The following is a 19,186-nucleotide window of genomic DNA, read 5'->3' as shown; positions in this document are numbered from 1 at the left end:
TACACTGTAAGAGAAAGCTGCATGATGAAGCAAGAACTGGCAATAAGAATACTGTCCTGAGTGAATGCCTCTGTCTATAGATCTATAAGATAAATAATTTGTTCCCAGCGTACGGCTAATGGCCTGTTTTGTCTTTCACATTCAAACTCTCAGCTCCTGAAAACTAGCATTTCAGGGACATCTCTTTAAACCCAGTACTAGCCGTCACTGGGCTATAGAAACCTGTTGTCCACATTCTTTGGTTTAGATAGCTTTCTTAAGTTTAGTGTTAAAACGGACCTTCCTCCTAACATCTGTGTAGCAAATTTCTGTACAGGAAAAGAAACTCTGCCAGAGGTTTTGCATTTTTCCATCTGCTTGACTCGAGGCTTTGAGGAATCTGCCGAGGTCGGTTTTGCTTTTACAACATGGGGTTCAGATTCCCTAGTTGTATCTGCAATACTATACTAAAAAGAGCCAGGGTTCCAGCACCATCCCATGATAATTAATGCTGATTAATTTTTAGCATGCTGCCTGGCATGTTTCTGTCCCACATCATGCAGCATTTTCCCAGGCAGTACCCAGGCACAGTTGAAGGTATAGTGTGTGCCAGGGACTGCTGCCAAGAGGCAGTTACTCTGTTTTGGAAGAAGAGGAAGCTTTAGCTGTGAGCCAGACGATGCTGCTTGCCCTGAGGAACAGAAAAGAGGTCTTGGTTCTTTTTATTTACAAGTGTAGAAATGACCTCTGAGTGCTACGAAAATAAAACTTAATAGGTATTAGCAATTGGTCTGATGAAATCAATCACTATGCTAATTGCCTGACCCTGACCCCATTAAATCTTGGGATTTGTCCTTGATCAAGAAACCCTTAATGATAACTTCAGGATGTGTTCATCCACTCAAGTTCTTTTGGCAGCCTGTTTACAAGGGAGAGGAGGGAGAGACTGAGTGTAAGCTTCAACAAGCAAAAAGACTCACGTAATCCGTCCTGGTGCAACTGTCGAGCATTTAGCTTTTTTATGGCAGGTGTTGTTTGTTTCACAGATGTCCGTCATGCTGCATCCTTTCCCAGGTACAAAGTTTGTATAATGCTCCTTGCATTCACAGTGGGACTAAATCAGGGTGGGAGAGGGTAGAGAAAAATTAGACATGCACAGATTGTGGATTTCAGCATACTTTCTGGAACTAGGCTTTAAAGACACTGAGCCTTAGTTAATCACCTGGTAGGTTAGGTGCAAGGTAAAGATTATCCATATTTATACAACTGCCTTCTAGGTTTTATCCACTCCAGAAAACTATGGACTCTCAGGTAAATTTCCTTCAGATAAAGCCCGGTACATTCACCGCTGTGACCACAGAACATTTAAAAGCACTGTGGGTAGGTCAATTTTTTTACCTCTGTTCCTACAGCCCTCTCTACCTCCCAGAATGAGTACCAAAACATACTATAAATGAATGAGGTGTATAGCACTGCTGTTGTACACGCCAGCCTGTGTGTGCTGGCCACATGCAGCTCACTGAGACACCCCTGAGAGAAGAAACTTATATGACCATGAACTGCAGGATGACCCTGGATGACTGAGTCCCTTTTTGGCTCTTCAGGGTGTCTAGGCAAATAAGGCATAGTCCTCTGAAGTCTCCCTTTCTTGATGGTGGGAGTTTTACACACAGAAATCTGAGCCGGTTCCCAACAGCATGAATAATATGCGGCCTTTATACAGCGCCTTTTATCAGTTGTCCTCAAAGACACAGATTACTTCTTTCCTAAATACACTAACTTTAGGCACGTATCTGGTACCTGTGTAAGGACCTACCAGTCCCATAAAGCCCTCTGTGGTCAGAGAGACAAAATTTAACTGGGAGAAGCTTTGTTTCAGTGCCTTGATTTTGGGGAGGCAAATCTGAGTCAAAATATTCTAGGAAAAAGAACACTATTGCCATTCCCATTTTCAGAGTGGGAAGCATGGTATACGTACATTGAGAAGGGAGGTAAAGGGGCTTACTCCAGGTCAATGGCAGGGTTTATGTCAAAACTAGGAGTTGAGCTTGGTCTCCCTTGTTCCCAATACACTCATGGCTTCTTTTTGGACAGAAACCATTATTTCTTAGGTAGTGGATGTAAGAAATGTCATATAACACTAACCTTTCCTGGACCGTCGTAGATGCAAATGGTGGACTGTGCAGGGCAATTCCCATATATTGCCTGGCAAGGGTCTACAGGTAAGCAGACCTGACCATCTCCTCTGTAACCGTCTTGACAGGTACATTTGTGCCGATTTGGTCCAAGGTAAACACAGTTGGCATTAGGACTGCAGACCTTTTGGGAGCATGGGTTGATAGCTTGTGAAAAAAAGAAGTGAAGTAAATGAATTGTTGCCTGCAGTACTCAAATTGAAGACAAGGATTTGCCAGAGCACCTCCATGCCAAACAAAGCCTGGGTAGACTAAACTTCTCATAACAGCCAAGTCCAAAGTATTGTGGAGGCATGAAGGCAGAAGGGAGGAATCTGTTTATGCTAACATAGCAACCAGCTGTTTGCTTTTGAACAGAAATGATCTCTTAACCTGGCAAGTTGAATTATAAACAGATTAAAACATGTAATGTGCTCATTAAAAGATCACAACTATTTCCGTGTTCTCTGGTGGATTTTAACTAGAGAAGGTCAGGAACGTGATACAAGGTCTATACAAGCTTTAAACATGAGTTAGATCAGTTGGAAAATATTTCTCAATACAATAGGCCTTCACTGTTTTCTTTCCGGTAATTAAACAATATAATGTCATCCATTCAGCTATGTGGAAAACTGGCCAGCAAGTACTTTAGTCAAGTCTTCCACACTGCTGTAGTTTCAGGACTGAACTGGAAGCTCACTAGTTATTTTCATAGGCAATTTTTTTCAAGGCAGGGATACTGTTGTTCAAAATCCAGCGGTGATTGGAGAGCATCTTTTCACACCTTTGTGTACAGTTTAGGTTATGGTCAAGCACATGTAGCTAGAAGGTGGCAGGCCCTAGACTCACCTAGAAGGTGGTGCTGCTCACAGTCTTCCCCTGCCTTCCCCCTTTTCTTCCCCCTTTTCTTCCCCCTCAGCTGGGACTGAGAGAATTGGCAATGCTCAGCTTTGCTCTTCCAGGCCGCCTTTTCTGTTGCAGTGTGAAATCATGCATGCACACATATTCACATGCTCAAACTGACCATAAGCAATGCCACCTCCAAGCTGAGTCTGGGGCAGCTGCTGCTACTTTCACTTATGTACTTAGCTGTGCCTGGAGCTGCTTGTCCTCTGCTTCCCAGACAGTCAAATATAAAAGTCACTGGCTTAAGCCACAGGTGACCTTAGTATCTAAAGGCTCTGGGACAGAGCACCAACATCCATGCATCCTCCTTCTCTGCTAGTTGCTGCAATTTCTTTGTATCTCACTTGTCTGCTCTGCCTACTAGAAGAACATCACATTCCCTGAGGAGTGACTGTCTGATGTCTTGCTTTTGAATGGTGTTCAAGCCTATTCAGAGAGGACAGCACTGTAGTTAGGACCAAGAGGACTGAATGTAAATATTCCCAGACAGGATAAGAAGTATTTTATTTGTGGCCTGATCCAAGCCAACATTTGCTAAATAGTGCTTTCAGCATCAGATACAACCATTTTCTTTATTGCAATTGGTCTAGAAGAAGAGCTGGTGCAGTAAGACATAGTGTAACTACGGGAAAGAAAATCTGGACTCTTGTAATACAGTTAATTTGAGCATTCAATGGCAAGTTAAGGAGTCTATAAAGACAACTTTTAGGTAGATTTTTACCTCTAGCTGGAGCGATACTACCTTTGTTTTATGAAAACCAGGAAAGCTGAAATGAGCTTTACTTGTCTGTAGAGTTTATGCTTAGTGATGAAGCTGAGCCACCACATGATAGATATTCAATAAATATAAGCCCTTGGTTGCTGCTGTTGATTTTTGTGGAAGCAAACTATGAGTTTGACCTTTTCAAGTAGAGGATCATGATAGGAATGGATTTGTAAGCACTGATGACCCAGTATCCACACCATGTATTTCAAGAGGGATTACTAGTCTGATTGCATGGACTGAAGCTTGTTAGCATTGGACCGATGTGCTTTTGAAGCACATTTTAGGGTTTAGTCTCATCCTGAAGGAATCTAGTTTGTGCGTGAGGCTGCTTTGGAATATGAACCCAAGAACAATTAGATGGTGAGATCTGGTTCAAAAGCGCACTCAATATCTGAACTGTGTAATACTAATGATGTTATATACAAAGATCTCCGTGGACATGAAAATTACTCACGTTCACATTGTGTACCATCCCCATGGTAGTTGGGCAGACATGTGCACTGCAGCTGTCCTCCATCCTCGCCTGAGGCAGTACATCTGGAGTTCGCAGGACACTGCAAGGCCTCACATTCAGCTATTGCTGAGGGACAGAGGGTGACAGGTTAAGCTGTGTCTGTGCACTGTGGCAAGAGGCATTGCGTTCTGCAGTATACTGGTTCAAAGTATGCCTGATCTAGGGACCATCAATCCTATTGCTGTCATCATTTTTCTGGCAACTGAAGAGGTGACGATAGTTATGGGAGCTCACATGCAGGGCTTGAGGTTCAGTGTTATGTTTGACTCCCTAGAGTGACTAACCTGAGACTAACTGTCACTAACCTGAGACTAATTTGACATTTGTCCTACCGATTCTAACTGTATCAGAGCTGTTGAATATATCTTATATAGAAAAAAATCTACTTACGCTGATCACAGCTGAGCCCTTTGTATCCAGACAGGCAAGTGCATCTTCCATCCCCTGTAATTCCACTGTCACATACTCCATGAACGCAGTTGCAAACTGTATGGAGAAAGGGATTGGATTTACTGAAGAATAATGGTGTTTGGAAAGACGTTGTTAGTGGTTACCCATAGCAAATGGTGTCCTGGCCAACAGCTCCGGCCAAACCAAGCTTTGATCTGAGTTCCTGAATTTATAGGTTTCCACTAATAAGAAGATCAATACTCACAGTTGCATACATCAGGAAATAACATACTGATTTCTGCAGGCTGTTAATACTATCTGAAAATCTTCAGGACACACACTATAAACACCAAACTGACTAGTTGCCAATGCCATAAAACTTGTAAAATTTGACATGCAGTCTTGAGCCAAAATTGCATATAACACGTAACAGACCATTTTTATAACTGTTAACAAATTGCTAATTTTTGCTTTAATTCTGTTTGTCTCAAACACCTCCAGAAGAGATGAGTTTTGTAACCTTTTTCCCCCACTAAACAGAATTTATTTGGTTGAAAGGATAATTAATCACAGTGTAGGTCTCAGGCTTTGTTCTGGTCCTGTTCCTATATTCTGTCATTTCTGGTTATAAACCTTGTCACAATATGCACTCAAGATGCTGTATTCAGAGTCCAAGCAACTATGAGATCCTTTTATAAGTGTTTTTTTAAGCCTTAAGTATACTTCAAAAGCTTCATAGTTATAACTGTTTCAATTATGATAATTATACTGTTTAAAAAGGCCCTTTACAGTTATGCTTGGAAAGGCCTTTAAGATGTACAGAGTTGTATTGTTGACTTCATGTTTAAGCTGTGGTGATGTGGTGTATCCTTTTCCCTTTACAAATGTATCCTGTGTTCATGGAAATCAATTACACTAATTAATTAGTAGCATTTTACCTCTGTTAATAGTCCTAATATAAAAACCAGGAATGGCTAAGATATTGCTGAAAAACAGTTAGTCACAAATGCACAGTATTTATAGATGCTTAGAAAACTTGGAGAAGTTCGAATATCAGAAAGCTGATGTGTAAAATATTGCTTAAATTAATATGCAGTTGAGTCCTCTGGTAGCTTCTTGGAAAATAATTACATTTAGGATATTGAATTCATTCAAGTGCCCTATTTTCATGAAAATGTTGACTCGGTTATATTTCTGTGTATCAACACTGGCATCCAGTGGACAGCTGGAAAAAGGGCTTTTGAGACTGCAACGGTGTAGGATTAGTGTAGAAAGACCAATACAGACTATTTAAATTGAGGCCATTCATGACTCTTTTTAGAAGTAACTTTATGTAGATCTTGAGGGAACAAAAAAAGTTTTACTTAGAGATAAACAAATATTACCACTAAAGAAGGAGATATTTCTTAATATTATTTTTTCAGGCAGATTTCCAATTTGTCAGTTTAATGTTCAGTGAAGGTCAGGAAGGTAAATAAAATACTAGAAAACTTTAAGAAACAGGCAGAACTGAAAGATATTATACAAATCTGTTAACAGGGAGGCAGAGCTGCAGGAACACACGGATGATTCTAATCCCCAATTTATCTGACAAAGGTATTCAAGACCAGATTAAGATATTTTTGTAGTGCTACACTGAGGGTGTTTGTATGGTCCTGACTTGAATCCAGCCCCACCATGAACGAGTAGCTGCCTATTTTCTTTTCCCATTGTGTTCCCTGAAGCAGACAGCAGCTCTTGATGAGAAACCCTTAGACCCTTTACCCATTTCACTGTGATTTCTTAGTGTCTGAGCACAGCTTTCACTCACCTTCTTTTCCCCACTTCAATAAAGAAAGCTCAAACTTACCTGATGCGCAGTGAGGACCAAATAAATTGTCTTCAGCACATTTTTCACAGGCTGTCCCACCAAACCCTTTCTGTGAATTACAGAACAGAGATAAAACCTTAAGTTTCTCATTTACCTCTATACAGATAGATATATGCTTAGCAGCCTGAAAACAGCATCCTTAGGTGCCAAAAGAACACAAAAGGCTCAATCAGCAAATCAGAAATAACTACTTCAATCTAGAAGATGTCTTTTGAATGATTTTCTTTCCCCTCTCTCTGCCTTTTTAAAAAATATTTTTTAGATCTTACACTTCAAATCAGATGTTGTGAATATCAGGTTCACAATAAAGAACCATAACCAAGCCTAATGCCCAAATCATTCTTACAATTGTTAGGTTGGATTTTCTGACTACTTCTCACTGTCTCTTTTTCATGTGTCCCCAGGAGGTGTGCTTTTGATGTAATGGAAAGATTAACCAGTAGAGGGGGAAGCAGAAAAAAAATCAAGGTTGTTTTTTTTTTTTTAAATCTTTTTGACTGAAGTTATGAAGCACTGCATAAGCACATATGCAAAGGAACATTGTATTGAGACTATAGTCCCAAGTATAAGTGCTTTCTAATTAGGGCAAAAAGCCATAGGTAATAGCACACTCCAAAAATCAGAGGAACTCAAAACACCTGTTTCAGGAAGGCAAGATGGAAGAACTTTTTAATAATTTAACCCGAACATGCTCAAATCTGTAGAAATAATAGTGTGAAGATTAGTGTGATCCAAGCAAAAAATTAACTCCAAGCAGATCACCTCTGCTCTTTCTGAAATACTTTCCTTTAATGTATCTACACAGTGGAATACGCATTATTTCTTAGCAAAGCTTACATGCTATTGCTACATTTTTTCGCTTAAAAGAAAGGACATACCTGACAAGTGCATGTTCCATCCCCATTTATACCCTGGGAGCAATGTCCTCTCCTGTTGCATGGTGACGCAGCTCCTCCTGGACATGCTGGAAATGACAGTGTTTAACCCACCAGCCAGCTTGCTCTGACCCTTATGCTTCCCTTGCACATTGCGGGTGACAACCGCAGAGGCTGCAGGGTTTAGGGCCAGGCAAGGACCTCGAGTGATGGCTGCTGTTTTGCAGCTGTCTGAATCTCTTCTCTTCACTAGAATCTCAGCTTCAGCGGAGAGAGCATCACCCTCTCTAGTCTGGGAACTTAAGCTAGTGATGGTAATCAAAGGATTGCACCAAAAATAGTTTTTTTCTAGTACCATATTGATTTTGTCCCCATTGATCCCCCTCTATCTGCAGCCACTCTAAACGGTCAGCTTTTTTGATACAGGTGGAGTTCGCCTGACTGCTGCTTCTCTGTGTTAATACAGCTCTGATTGATTGAAAATTTTCTGTTAGAATTATATTTGATGCTAAGTTAGAGTTTAAATAAGCCTTTTTCTTTTCCCCACAAATTGTATTTGCTTTATGTGGAAAGTTTTTCCTTTTCCCTGCTACCTCCCATAAGACTATGATACTTGATTCAAACGATCTTGGAAATTGAAATTTGGGTATCCCGTAACCCACTTCTGTCCAGTGGGCTGTGGTCACTAGTAAAACCGCTGTGCTGAAGATGTACTATGCTTGTTAGATCTTCTGGTGCTAAAACCATGACTACAGGCAGTGATATATCAGGTGAGACAGGATCTGACCCAAAACCCTAGCCAGCAGGAGAGGATAAGGTACATATTTCTAAATCAGAATAGTTTAATTTTTGGCCAAAATTTTTCAATATTCAAATTTTTACTGAAAGGTCACCTATAGGAAATGCATGTTACAGTAATTTTTAGTCAGATTGTTCTTTCAGGTTTTTTCACTAGTAGGGATATCCTCATTTTTTATAGTTGTCAGCCTCTCTGTGGAAATGATTTAACTCCCTTTTATAAGCCCTTCCTTCCCGCAATTGGAGTTCCCGTTAGGTGCCATAATCCTGATGCAGGTTGTTATCTAAATGTGTCAAACTCCTACTGCCCTCATAGGTTCTTTGCTGTGCCTTACTGGTAGATTTATTGCTTATAAAGAGTCTCTGTTCTGTGTGAGTGGAAATAGGCATCACTGGATTTATGCTCCCACTGAGTAACTTAATCCTGATTTAAAGCGTTTAAGTGATGTGGCGGTTTTCATGAAAATGAGTTTGTTTTGGACAGTGATGAGCAGATAAATCGGTGTGTATATGTATACACCTAATTTTAGTGATGACTTTGGCTTTATACCAATCTTTTAGTATTTCTTATTTTATTCCTTAATGATGAGTCTGTGAGGTCCCCCGGATCTGAGTAAACTTCTTGTGAAAAAACAATATATTTAAAGCTGAAAATTTTAGTGCAGTTTGCCTCATGCATGTTGAAATAAAAATATTTATTAAGAATTGAGATGGAATAAGCAGAAATGAGGTAAAGTAATAAATACTTTAATCTTTAAAAAGTGACTTTTAGTGAATCTTGTTTTCTGGCTACCATGTGATAAGTAAATTTCATCTTTAGCACTGACACAGATGCAAACTGTTTAATGCGTGATCTGAATTGAAACAATTTTACCTGCAATGATGTTTTAATTGATGTGCAAAGAAAGCAAAACCTCAGAGTTTATGGTATAATTTCTAGGACAGGATACTTTAAAATTGCTGATGAAACAGCTTTTTTTGCAGTTGGCATTCATTACACTTCCCCTTGTCTTCACTACTGTTGCCTCTTGTTTTGATACCAGCACCAAGGGACAGCTTTATCCGAAGTTTAGCAAATTACCATATTGTATGAGTTTGGTCAGGCAGATAAAGCACTTCCCCCTGGCTGGTGGGGCTGCAGGAGGCAGTGCCGGGACACTGGAGTGACAGTGGCACAGCCCCCTGCTGCCACCCTGGTACTGGGGAGAAGTGAGACCTTTGCTTTTCTTGAGGACGTTTTCCAAAAAGTAGTAAGGAAGAGATGCTTCTGCTTAGCTCTTACAACCATCAGAGTATGAAGGCCACATCTTTATATCTAGGCCAAAAGAGCTTAAATCTACTAGACTTTTTGCCTCATAGTTTAATTTAGTTTAATTCCCAAGTGTTTTCAAATGCAGCTTCTGGGATTATTTCTTTTCATCTGTCTCCCTGCAGGCTGAAGTGGTGGGTAGAACTTGTAGAGATGTAGTTTGGAGCATATAATTTGATAGAATTAAATTTATTATCTTTCCTCTTGGCCTTTTTTTTTTCCTCCTTTTTTCCTTTATTCTTACAGTGTTTTTTACTCAGTTGCTCATACCATGCACCATTCAGTTGGTCCCCAGGCTTTGCTTTGGAGCCATGGAAATATTTGCCCAGAGTGGGAACCTGAGCTGAGCTCCTGCTGAAGCTCATTGGTTACACATATGGGACATCTGAGCTCCCCTAGCAGTGGTATCTGTGGCTGGATGATACTGGCAGTGTTAAAAGGCTGTGCTTTTTCCCCCTGGACCTTTCCCCCACCATACCTTTCCCTTTTTCCTTTACACTTTTTACCAAAGGAATTCCTCTGTGGCTGGTTGGCTTGGGGCGCTTTGTGGGGAGGGAGTGGGACAAAACATCTTTCATTAGCACTGTGTGTTTCAGAATGAGCTATCTGTTAAGGAAGTCAGAGTGCTATTTAAAAGCCAGTTTTGTCATTACTGTCAGATGCTAAATGTGAATTAAACCCCTAGTCAGGGATTTTTCTCTGGCCTCAGGAAGGACTGGCTTTCCTCCAAACATTTCAAGGCATGTCGTATGTTCTTGGAGAGATTGTGATAATGCAAAGAGCTATTTTCCTCCTCCAAATGACAGCAGAAACAATGCTGAGACCTTGATTATTTGCTTTTTGGGACCAGGAAGTTTGTTCAAAGGAAGAGAGGGCTTCCTTGCCTCTGCAGCCTCCTGCCCGCGGTGGTGCAGGCAGGGCTCTGGCTCAGGGGCAGAGAGCTCTGCCCCTCTCTGGAAACACCAATGCCCCTCGCGTGGCGCCCAGAGCACCCTGAAATGGGGTGATGATCACGTGTAGAGTTACCTTCCTCGTACCAGGCACTTAGACTGCATTTGGTAGGAAGACGGTAAATCACCACACAAGTAGTTATCTTCAGAAGAAGACATGACCACATGCTACATACTCAGCTATTTGCCTGTCTTTTCTACAGAAGTAGCTCGAAGCTGGGATTTGGCTGTTTTGCTTTAGTAGATAAATGGCTGGAATTCAAATCATAGCTTGGGCTAAAATTATTATTTTTTTTAAAATCTATTTTGTGGACAAAAGGACTTCATGGACATTGAACCAGACCTTGACCCCATTAACTAAAGAAGGAAATTCTCTGTCTGGGCAGGGAAAAACTTCCTCTGCAGGTCTTGATGCCCCTCTCAGTAGCCTGTGGGGTGATGCACTTGTGGGGATGCTGAAAGGCTTTTCCTGAGGAAGGGGCAGTGGAAGGAGAGGCACTTCTGATTACCCCTGCTTCATAATGGCCTTCAGCATACGTGGGCAGTTCAGAAAACTTGGAGGGAAAAACTGTTCCAAGTTGAGCTGAAAGAAAAGACCCTCCCTGCATCCAAAAAAAAAAAAAAAAAAAAGAATTAAAGAAGAGATCTGTGAATGATTTGGATGCAGGTGAGGGTTTTTTTGACATAAAATGAAACATTTAAACTTGCAGTTTTAAAATCTCGGTTTTAAAAATCCATTGTGAAGATACTCCTAAATGAAAAATCATTTTGGAGGCATTGAATGAAATGATTTGTTCTAAAAATCTCAAAACCAAGGGATTTCCCTGAGTCTTTTGAATTTTTCTATTAATTTTTCTTGTTAGATTAGTCTTGGAATATGTGTTTCTCCAAATCCTCTAAGTTTTAGCTGAAAACTGCTCGTTATTACTACTCCTCTAATAAGCTCTGAGGACCAAAGTTCTCACAGGTATAGTTTCTGAAAAGAAGATAAATCACTGCTTTGCTTCAACTCAGATTCCATTTTTTTTTTTTAAAAAAAAAAAGCTTACGCATGCAGTCTGGGCCCCAGTGTCCCTGGCAGCACTCAGGTTGTTCAAATTCCTTCGTACAATGATGCCGACATCCCAGAAAAGAGAGTGTGTGCATTTTCATTTCTAGATAATACCTGAGGAAAAGAAGTTGGAGCTGCTGTAAAGTACTTAAAAGTCTCCTATGGGGAAAAATGAAATTCTTAACCTCCTCTCCTCCTTTCAGTGTCAGACCAAAGTACTTGAAGCTTAGTTGCGTTGATCTGCCTTTTTTTCTTCATTTAAACATACATTGAACATCAAAGTCTACAAAAATCCTTGCAGCTGTTTCATTTGCATAGTATATTTATCTTTTATTTTTATTTCTGCAACCTAAACACAGCAGTTTTTGCTTACTTTTGATTTGAAATAGTATTTTAAAAATTATTTAATATCAAGGTTCTTTAAATGCTAAGTAAGCTCAAAATAGTTACATTTTCCCTAAAATACTGCTTTTCTTTTTTTTTTTTTTAACCTGAAAGGCAAGATTTCAGATTTGTTTTGATATATATCTTCCTGCCCTTCAATCCCCACCCCTCCCCAATCTGGCAATTTAAAAAATATTATTTATGTGAGAATATATGATATAAACTATGTTTAAATATAGTTTATATGATAATATATATTTATTGTATAATATTTATATATAATTCATATCAATTATTCAGAATGAACAAGGAAGTGATTTTATGATATCACTTAAAAGAACATCTGACAGGCCATTGATAGCAATGTTTATTTTCCTCTTACACCATTTGCTGATTAATGTTAGGCTTGAGGTACTCTGAGTGAAGCTTGAGTTCTGGAGCTAATGAAGCCAACAGTATATGTTCCTTAAGGAAATAGCATAGAATACAGCATTTGTAACATGAACTAACATCTTCTGATTCATGGAGAACAACATTCATGCAGAAAAGCTCTGACAGAAGAGATACCTGCAGTCTGGTATCCCAGTTCCGTTGGTAATTTTGGTGTAACCAGCAGGGCACTGGGTTTCGAGGTTTAAGGAGCAAGGTACACATTGAGTTTTCATTCGAATGAGAAGCTTTTGGTCACATTGCTTCTTCATCTGTAATATGAGAAGATTAATTAAAAAGAAGGAAAAACTTCTCTGAGTTGCTTTAACTCTGCCTGCAGTGGTACTGCTGAAAAATGTCAAATGTAATTCTGCTTTGTTCTCACTCACAGCCATAAGCTCTATGCATTTCAGCAGGAGCTCCCTGCTCTGGAGCCGAACTAGGTAATAGACCACATATTAGGACTTTGCAGTAGTCTTGTCTGCACAACATATGTCCAACCACTGCAGGATAAACCATTCTGAGTGTCTTATTTCTCCTAAGAATGCTTTATCAATAGATACTAAGTTCAGCAGACTTAAGAGTCCGGTTACTGAGACAGCATCAGCCTACAGCGCATCCATTCTGAAGTTACCGTGCAAACCCAGAGCAGGATGGAGAAAGACAAGTGCTGGCAAATGCCTTCTCCAGTCAATGGCAAAACTAAATGCAAGGTGAGGAGGAAGTTGCTTGTGGCTCTTTGCACACAGAGCACAGCACAAGCCTTTGTTCCTCTCAAAAGCTGTTTCATATTATCAGCACCACCACAGTGAATTAAAAGACTACAGACGGTATTTCCAAATTGGTTTAAAAGAATGACACCTAGCTTTGCAGTCAGATCTGGTAGATTTGAGATTTGAGATCTGAGAAGATCAGCCTCCTCTTTTTGGATCTAGAGTAAGCCACAGAAGGAACCAGCCCAGCTTGGGAAACCTGGCCATAGTCCTCTAGCTCAACTCCAAGGGCTCACTCCCCTTGCTGTGGAGGTCCCAGTTTCAAGAATGAAAATCTGACAAAATACTTGAGAAGGTGGCAAAGGGGTATTGTGACAACAGTATTTTGTCATTATAGAAATCATAGATTTGAAAATGTCTATGTGCCAAACCCAGTATCTGTTTCCTATTACTAAAACAGTCAACCTATTTTAAAGGAAACAGTCTCTGATGAATTCTGTCTAACATTGGCTTCATCTTCTTACTTCCTGGTGAGTATTCATAGAAGTGAGTTCATAATCCACAAATGGCGAGAAATAATCTAATGCAAAATATAATCTTAAAGACCAACAAAAAGTAATAAATGAAATAATTATTGGAGAGGAAGTACTGTGAAGTGCTCCATTTTCTATTCTAAGATAACCATTTACCCACTGTTCTCTAAGTATGGACCCATTTAGGTGGTCTTAACTCACTCAAGCAATATCGACCATGAGAAACTTCCTATCTGACACAATAGAACTGAAATTAACTCTCTAAATGGGATTTCAATTAAGCAGTCGAGTAGTCAATTAAGGCAATGTCTGAATCATTACCAAGGCAACATGAGGAAATGCTTAACATTTATCTTGAAAAACTGTGCCTGTCCACTGTGTGTGTGCCTGCGTGCATGTGTGTATGTAAGGGCCAGTTCTAGCAGCAGCATCCATTTCAAAATATTATGTTAATAGTTGTCTGTGGATATTTTAAGTAATTTCCCAGATCATAAAGCCAGAAGGACAATTATACCAGAGGAGCACAATACAGGATAATGGAGCTTCTTGTATCAAATTTAGTTTGAACAAGAAGACCTTTTAGGAAGTATTCATTGAATTTGGAAATAGTCAGTTGTGGAGAAACAAACCATGGTGTGTTACTTCTGTTATGATTTGTCTGTGATGGTTTTGCTTCAGTCTCCAGTTGTTGCTTTTCTGTAGTTGTGTGACAGGTAGAAATCTATTCTGTTACAGTGTACTACTCCCTTCCTATGAATGCTTAGAGTCTGAGATCAAAGTACATTTTTATGGTGCACCTAAATAAATATAATTTCTTGAATCCCTTGCTGTAACTCCTCTTTCCCAATCCTTGAGTCACCTCCCAGCTCTCTTCCTGAGCCTGCCCAGTTTGTCAATAGTCCACCTGGATAGGGAGTGTCAGACCCAGTCTGGGCAATTCCTGTGGGCATGAATGGGACCTGCATGCTCCCCCTGCAAGGTCGTCTTTGTCCCCTGCCTTGGCAGATTGACTGTTAACCATTTGTGCAGCAGCATCGCTGCAGGAGCTTCAGGTCATTTGCTATGCAGGGCGTGTTCCAAGCCACCACTTCCAAGGATGGACCCCATGGCAGTGTTGCTTAATGGAAATCCTCCAGTATTTCTGTCCAGGGATTCCCAAACAAGATATGTGCAAATGCAGCCCTGTGCCGTCCAGGTAGTACTGGACCTTCTGGGCATGTGTGGGATGCTGCAGCCTTTTTGCAGAAGCTCGTGATTGGCCTGGGTGGGTACACTGGCACCTTGTGCAGGATTTCTGTATGTGCTACAGCCTAGTAGTCCTGGATGAAACCCTCACCCCAGCGGTTTCTCCCCTTGTTAGTTATCCTTCCTTCAATGTTTGTGACAGCAGCACGTTTCAGTAGTGAACATTGTGGGGATGTAACACAGTCACTGATAAGGAGATTAAGTTTCACGAGTTCTGAGGGATTCCACTTGACAGTCATCACCCAGTTATAAGTTCATTGCAACATCTATTTAGTTGTCAAATTTTAGTCGTTATAAATCTCTGTTTTATATATACTTATATATAAATATATACTGTTGAAATCTCATCTAGATAACATTAAAGTATTTGGTTAGTAAAGCCTCTTACTGTTGCATAGATGCATTTCAAGCATCTTTGAAATAAAACTGAGACCTTATTCCAGATGTGGGTATAATGTGGACACAGCTCGATCAGACACTGGCCAAACTGGTGAGCAGTGCCATGCTGGGAGGACTTGAGCAGCCTCCCTGCCCTCTCAGCAGAGCATTTAAACTAGAGCATCTCTGCACCTCGCTTCCCATCCAAAGCGACCTCACGAGGCACCAACGCGAGGGGGGTTGAATGCTTCAAGCCTTTCAAAACCCTGTTGTTCAGCACCAGCACAGCCACCTCAATGTCCCATCCTTAATGAGAGCACCAGAGCAAGAACCAACAAAGCACAAATGCACACAGGCCAGGCACCTTTAATCCTTGGAGCATTACTGCTGAGTCAAATCAGTACTGTTAATGTGGAAGAATCATAAACTCAGAGTGTTGGCTGATTTTTTTGAGCCTTTAAAGAAGTATGTTACTGAACCAACTCGTGCTCCTCGCAGGTGCTCGGTGTAAACCATTAAGAGCAGATGGCTGGACTTGCAGGATATTCAGGTTCAGAAGTGAAAAAGCTGTTGGCAGGAGTGGCTGAAATTATCTCATTGCAGAAGTTGTCCTCGAAAAGGCACCCCACAAAATTACATTTTTGGAATGAGAAAATTCAAAGAGATTTCAAAAAGGTAAAATGAAAATAAGTTATACCCTTTCCTTACTACCAGCTATAAAACACTATTTGTTTTGGAATGGTGGGGTTATTTCCACTTTCTCCCATTTCCTCCTTTTCCCTTTTTGTTGGTAGGGAAAATGGAAGAAAGGTGATTTGTTAGTGGCTCTTTTTTTAGAGACAGAGTACATTTAATGCATTTCCCAGCACTTGTTTGTACTTTTCAAAGTATTTTAGCATTTAAAAAACCTACCCAACCAAAAAAATCCACAAAACCCCTGAGTGGCTTCCCCTTTCCACCCCATCACCGCAATTTCTCCCTGTCCTTTTGTTTCCTTTTCTACAAGTATTTGTTCTCCAGAACACAGTAATTTAAAGCCTCATGCTGTGAGACAGTTTAGATGAGTGAATGTCTCGCTGTTGAACTCCTGGTTCAGATACGTACCCCAACACTTTCTGCCTCTCTACAAGGGTGGTGAAAACAGATTTTGTGAAATTCCACAGATCCACAGGATTCGTCCATGACAAATGCACCACTTCCCCAAAAGTCTACAAACCTTTTACTTAAATTTATGACTTTATACAATTACTTCCATTAGCTTAATCCCTTAGAATTTTCCCCCTATCTATCTGAAATACCTTTTCCTCCTTGCGGTTAGTGGAATGGATAATTTTCACTATGGAAAAAATTCTGCTTTTATCTTCTGACTTAGCAGAAATTCTGTTTTCTATTGTTGTTTTTAACAAATGTTTCAGCTACAGTCTTTTGCCACATTTGCCATTTTTAGAGACTTTTCCCTTTACTTATGACATATCCTTTGAACTAAATTCTCATGTGGAGTAAAAATACATTTCTGTTATTTCAGATGACAGAATTGCAGAGCTCTTAGTTTATAATTCAGTGTCGTATGCATCAGTGACTGTTAAGGTGGATTTTTCTTCTATAAGAGACAGTATCTGATAACAGTTCTCTCTCTAACAGTGAAACAACCCCACCCCTATATTGTAATACAGACATATAATAATTCATTACTTAAATAAAAAGCTGCTTCTTACCTCATCTGGGACCTGTGATGTTAAACACAGTTTCACTGCAGCCAAAAAGCCCAAGAAGAATAAAACAACTGAATTTATTTCCATTGTGAAGAAGTTGATTTTTGTCCTTCAAAGCCCTCCAGACATGAGAACTAAAATTCTGATGTAAAATGGTCTTTTGTTAGAGCTGCTATTTCTTCTGCATTCTTAGGCAAATAGTTTAACAGGACTCTTGTCTTCCTGAAGGAAAATGAGTGGAAGATACAGCATGTGAAGCTTGCCTGTGGGCAGGAAAAATTCCAAAACGCAGGTTATTTTGCTGAAAGTTTTCACTGCAAAGCTGAATAAACCTTTCCTAACTGAATGACAGGATATCCTGACGGGGCTCTGTTCATTTATCCCTCTCTCTGAAGCTTGTTGACAGTACAAAACCAAGGACACTGAACTAGTATGACAGAAGATGTTTTCTTCTTTTAGGTGGGCATGGATAGGGGACTGGAGTAACTGCTGTGCTTGTCATTGCTATGCTTGTTCAACGGATCTAAGGCAGAGCAAAGGATCTCTGGAAGTTGGCTTATCAGCCCTAATAACATAACGGTGGGTCTCCTGAATGTGATTCTGGGAGAAATACTACTATTTGAGGAGGCCAAAAGAACATCCTCCAGCTTTGGTGAGCTGGATAAGAAGGTGGTTTTTCTAAAAAATTTTTTTGCTATTTTTATTAAATGGTTTTGGCTGATTTCTTGGAGCTAAGCAGAGGAAAATTAACTCAGCTATGTTACTGCATATGATTAGAAGGGATGAGTAGACAGACATCTTGATTTGACAAAAGCAAAACTGTTTCTCTTTCTTCTCAGAGTTGTTCAGCTCTTTTGTAGTGCTGCTCTTTGCTGCTGCTCTGGTCAGTCTTGTGAAAGCAGCCTCTCTCATGTCTGAAATACCTAATAATTTAGCTGCCTCCAGTTTGCCAGCTTTGCTTTGTCACCCTGATGTTATCATTTTTCAGTCACTTGAAGGCACTCCATAAGGGTGCCTTAATACAAAGTTGTGCTTTGAAGCTAGCTTAAGTTTTTTGAAGAGTCCACAGCAGCTGCAAATGTAGTGCTTTCTCCCAAATTCTTACCTGCAGTCATGGCTAGATGCTGCATCCACCTTTAGACCACAAATGTAATGTTTGATGCAGTTGTAGCCTGTTATCTTGAACTCCATGGTTTTTTCCCTAAAGAACTCAGTGGTGATACACGTATAATACACAAACTTGTCTGCTTTTGTTGTACGGATTAACTAAGTACTGCAAAATTGCTAGTAGGATTTGGCAGGGCAAGATGTTTCCTGCGTGCTCATCAGATCCTGTTCCTTTCTGCTATAGGACAAGAAAAGTAAATAACTTCTTGTTTATGCAGAGCAGATAGCAGCCAGGGGTTGTGATGTATGTGCTGACGGTATGTATGGCCCTGAGAAGTGCCGTTTCTCTTTTCTGAGGTCAAGACCTTTCATGTTACTTCAGTTTTGCTTACAATGGATGATCTGGCCTGGCAGAAGGAATGGCTCAGACTTTTCTCCAAAAGAGCAGAATCCTGGAGGATCTTTTCTCCTGTGTGATGATAGCCCATGGACGCATCCTGTTCTCTGCAGAATGTTTGGGAGTAAAACTTATCCTCCCTCTTCTGCAGGTGTGCCTTATTGGGTGTGGGCAGGGTCTGTGCTGCCTGGGCATAATGTGTTTGCCTGGTCCCTGTGTGTGTGATGGCAGGAGCCGACAGCTCCTGCAGCAGCTTGAGGTCAGCTGGGTTTCTTGCCTGTTGCCCCTTCAGACAGCACAGTGATGAAAGGAGCTGTAAATCAAGCACGTCCCTTTCCTGTCCTGTAGATCGAGATAACAAGCAACACACATCAGCTCTCTTGTTATCTGCTCTTACCTCCCGTATAGGCATTTGTGTGAAGTAAACCCTTTTTCCCTTTCCTTCCTCTCCCTTCATGTGGAAGCACCCCCTCCCTGCTAGATGCTGTGACGGCTGCTTTACCTGCTTTGGAGGAACAGCCACCCTTTCCTCATGTTGGTGATGGGGACCAGACCCCTTGTTTGAGGGTTAAATATAGTGCCAGGCTCTAACTATGACTCTGTCTGTCCAGCTCCTGCCCCATTCTGGGCAGAAGTACAGGCTGATACATCAGCAGACACACAGGACGGGGCTCCCCGAGGACTTGAGGGGTGGGGAGGTGGCACC

General features: G+C 40.6%; 1 protein-coding gene across 3 annotated transcripts in view; it reads right to left on the bottom strand.

Moving 5' to 3' along the window:
• Positions 1-18,615, bottom strand: part of STAB2 (stabilin 2) — an 88,601-nt gene extending 69,986 nt beyond the window's left edge. The window contains exons 1-10 of one of the 3 annotated variants that reach the window (XM_080394001.1): positions 18,082-18,615; positions 16,980-17,239; positions 12,534-12,667; positions 11,581-11,696; positions 7,478-7,563; positions 6,579-6,648; positions 4,730-4,825; positions 4,280-4,405; positions 2,125-2,321; positions 960-1,093 (exon numbers count right to left, since the gene is read on the bottom strand). In XM_080394001.1, coding sequence (XP_080250127.1) covers positions 960-1,093; positions 2,125-2,321; positions 4,280-4,405; positions 4,730-4,825; positions 6,579-6,648; positions 7,478-7,563; positions 11,581-11,696; positions 12,534-12,667; positions 16,980-17,063 — 1,043 coding nt within the window. In that variant the 5' untranslated portion in view covers positions 17,064-17,239; positions 18,082-18,615. Of the gene's footprint in view, positions 1-959; positions 1,094-2,124; positions 2,322-4,279; positions 4,406-4,729; positions 4,826-6,578; positions 6,649-7,477; positions 7,564-11,580; positions 11,697-12,533; positions 12,668-16,979; positions 17,999-18,081 lie in introns of those variants that run through there. The other 2 variants (XM_080394000.1, XM_080394002.1) reach the window with 2 other exon arrangements.
• Between the last annotated feature and the right edge of the window lie 571 nt (positions 18,616-19,186).

This window comes from Falco punctatus (assembly GCF_963210335.1).
Source record: "Falco punctatus genome assembly, chromosome: 6".
Lineage (NCBI taxonomy): Eukaryota > Metazoa > Chordata > Aves > Falconiformes > Falconidae > Falco > Falco punctatus.
The sequence above is the reverse complement of the archived record's forward strand: the minus strand, read 5'-3'. Positions and strand labels throughout refer to the sequence as shown.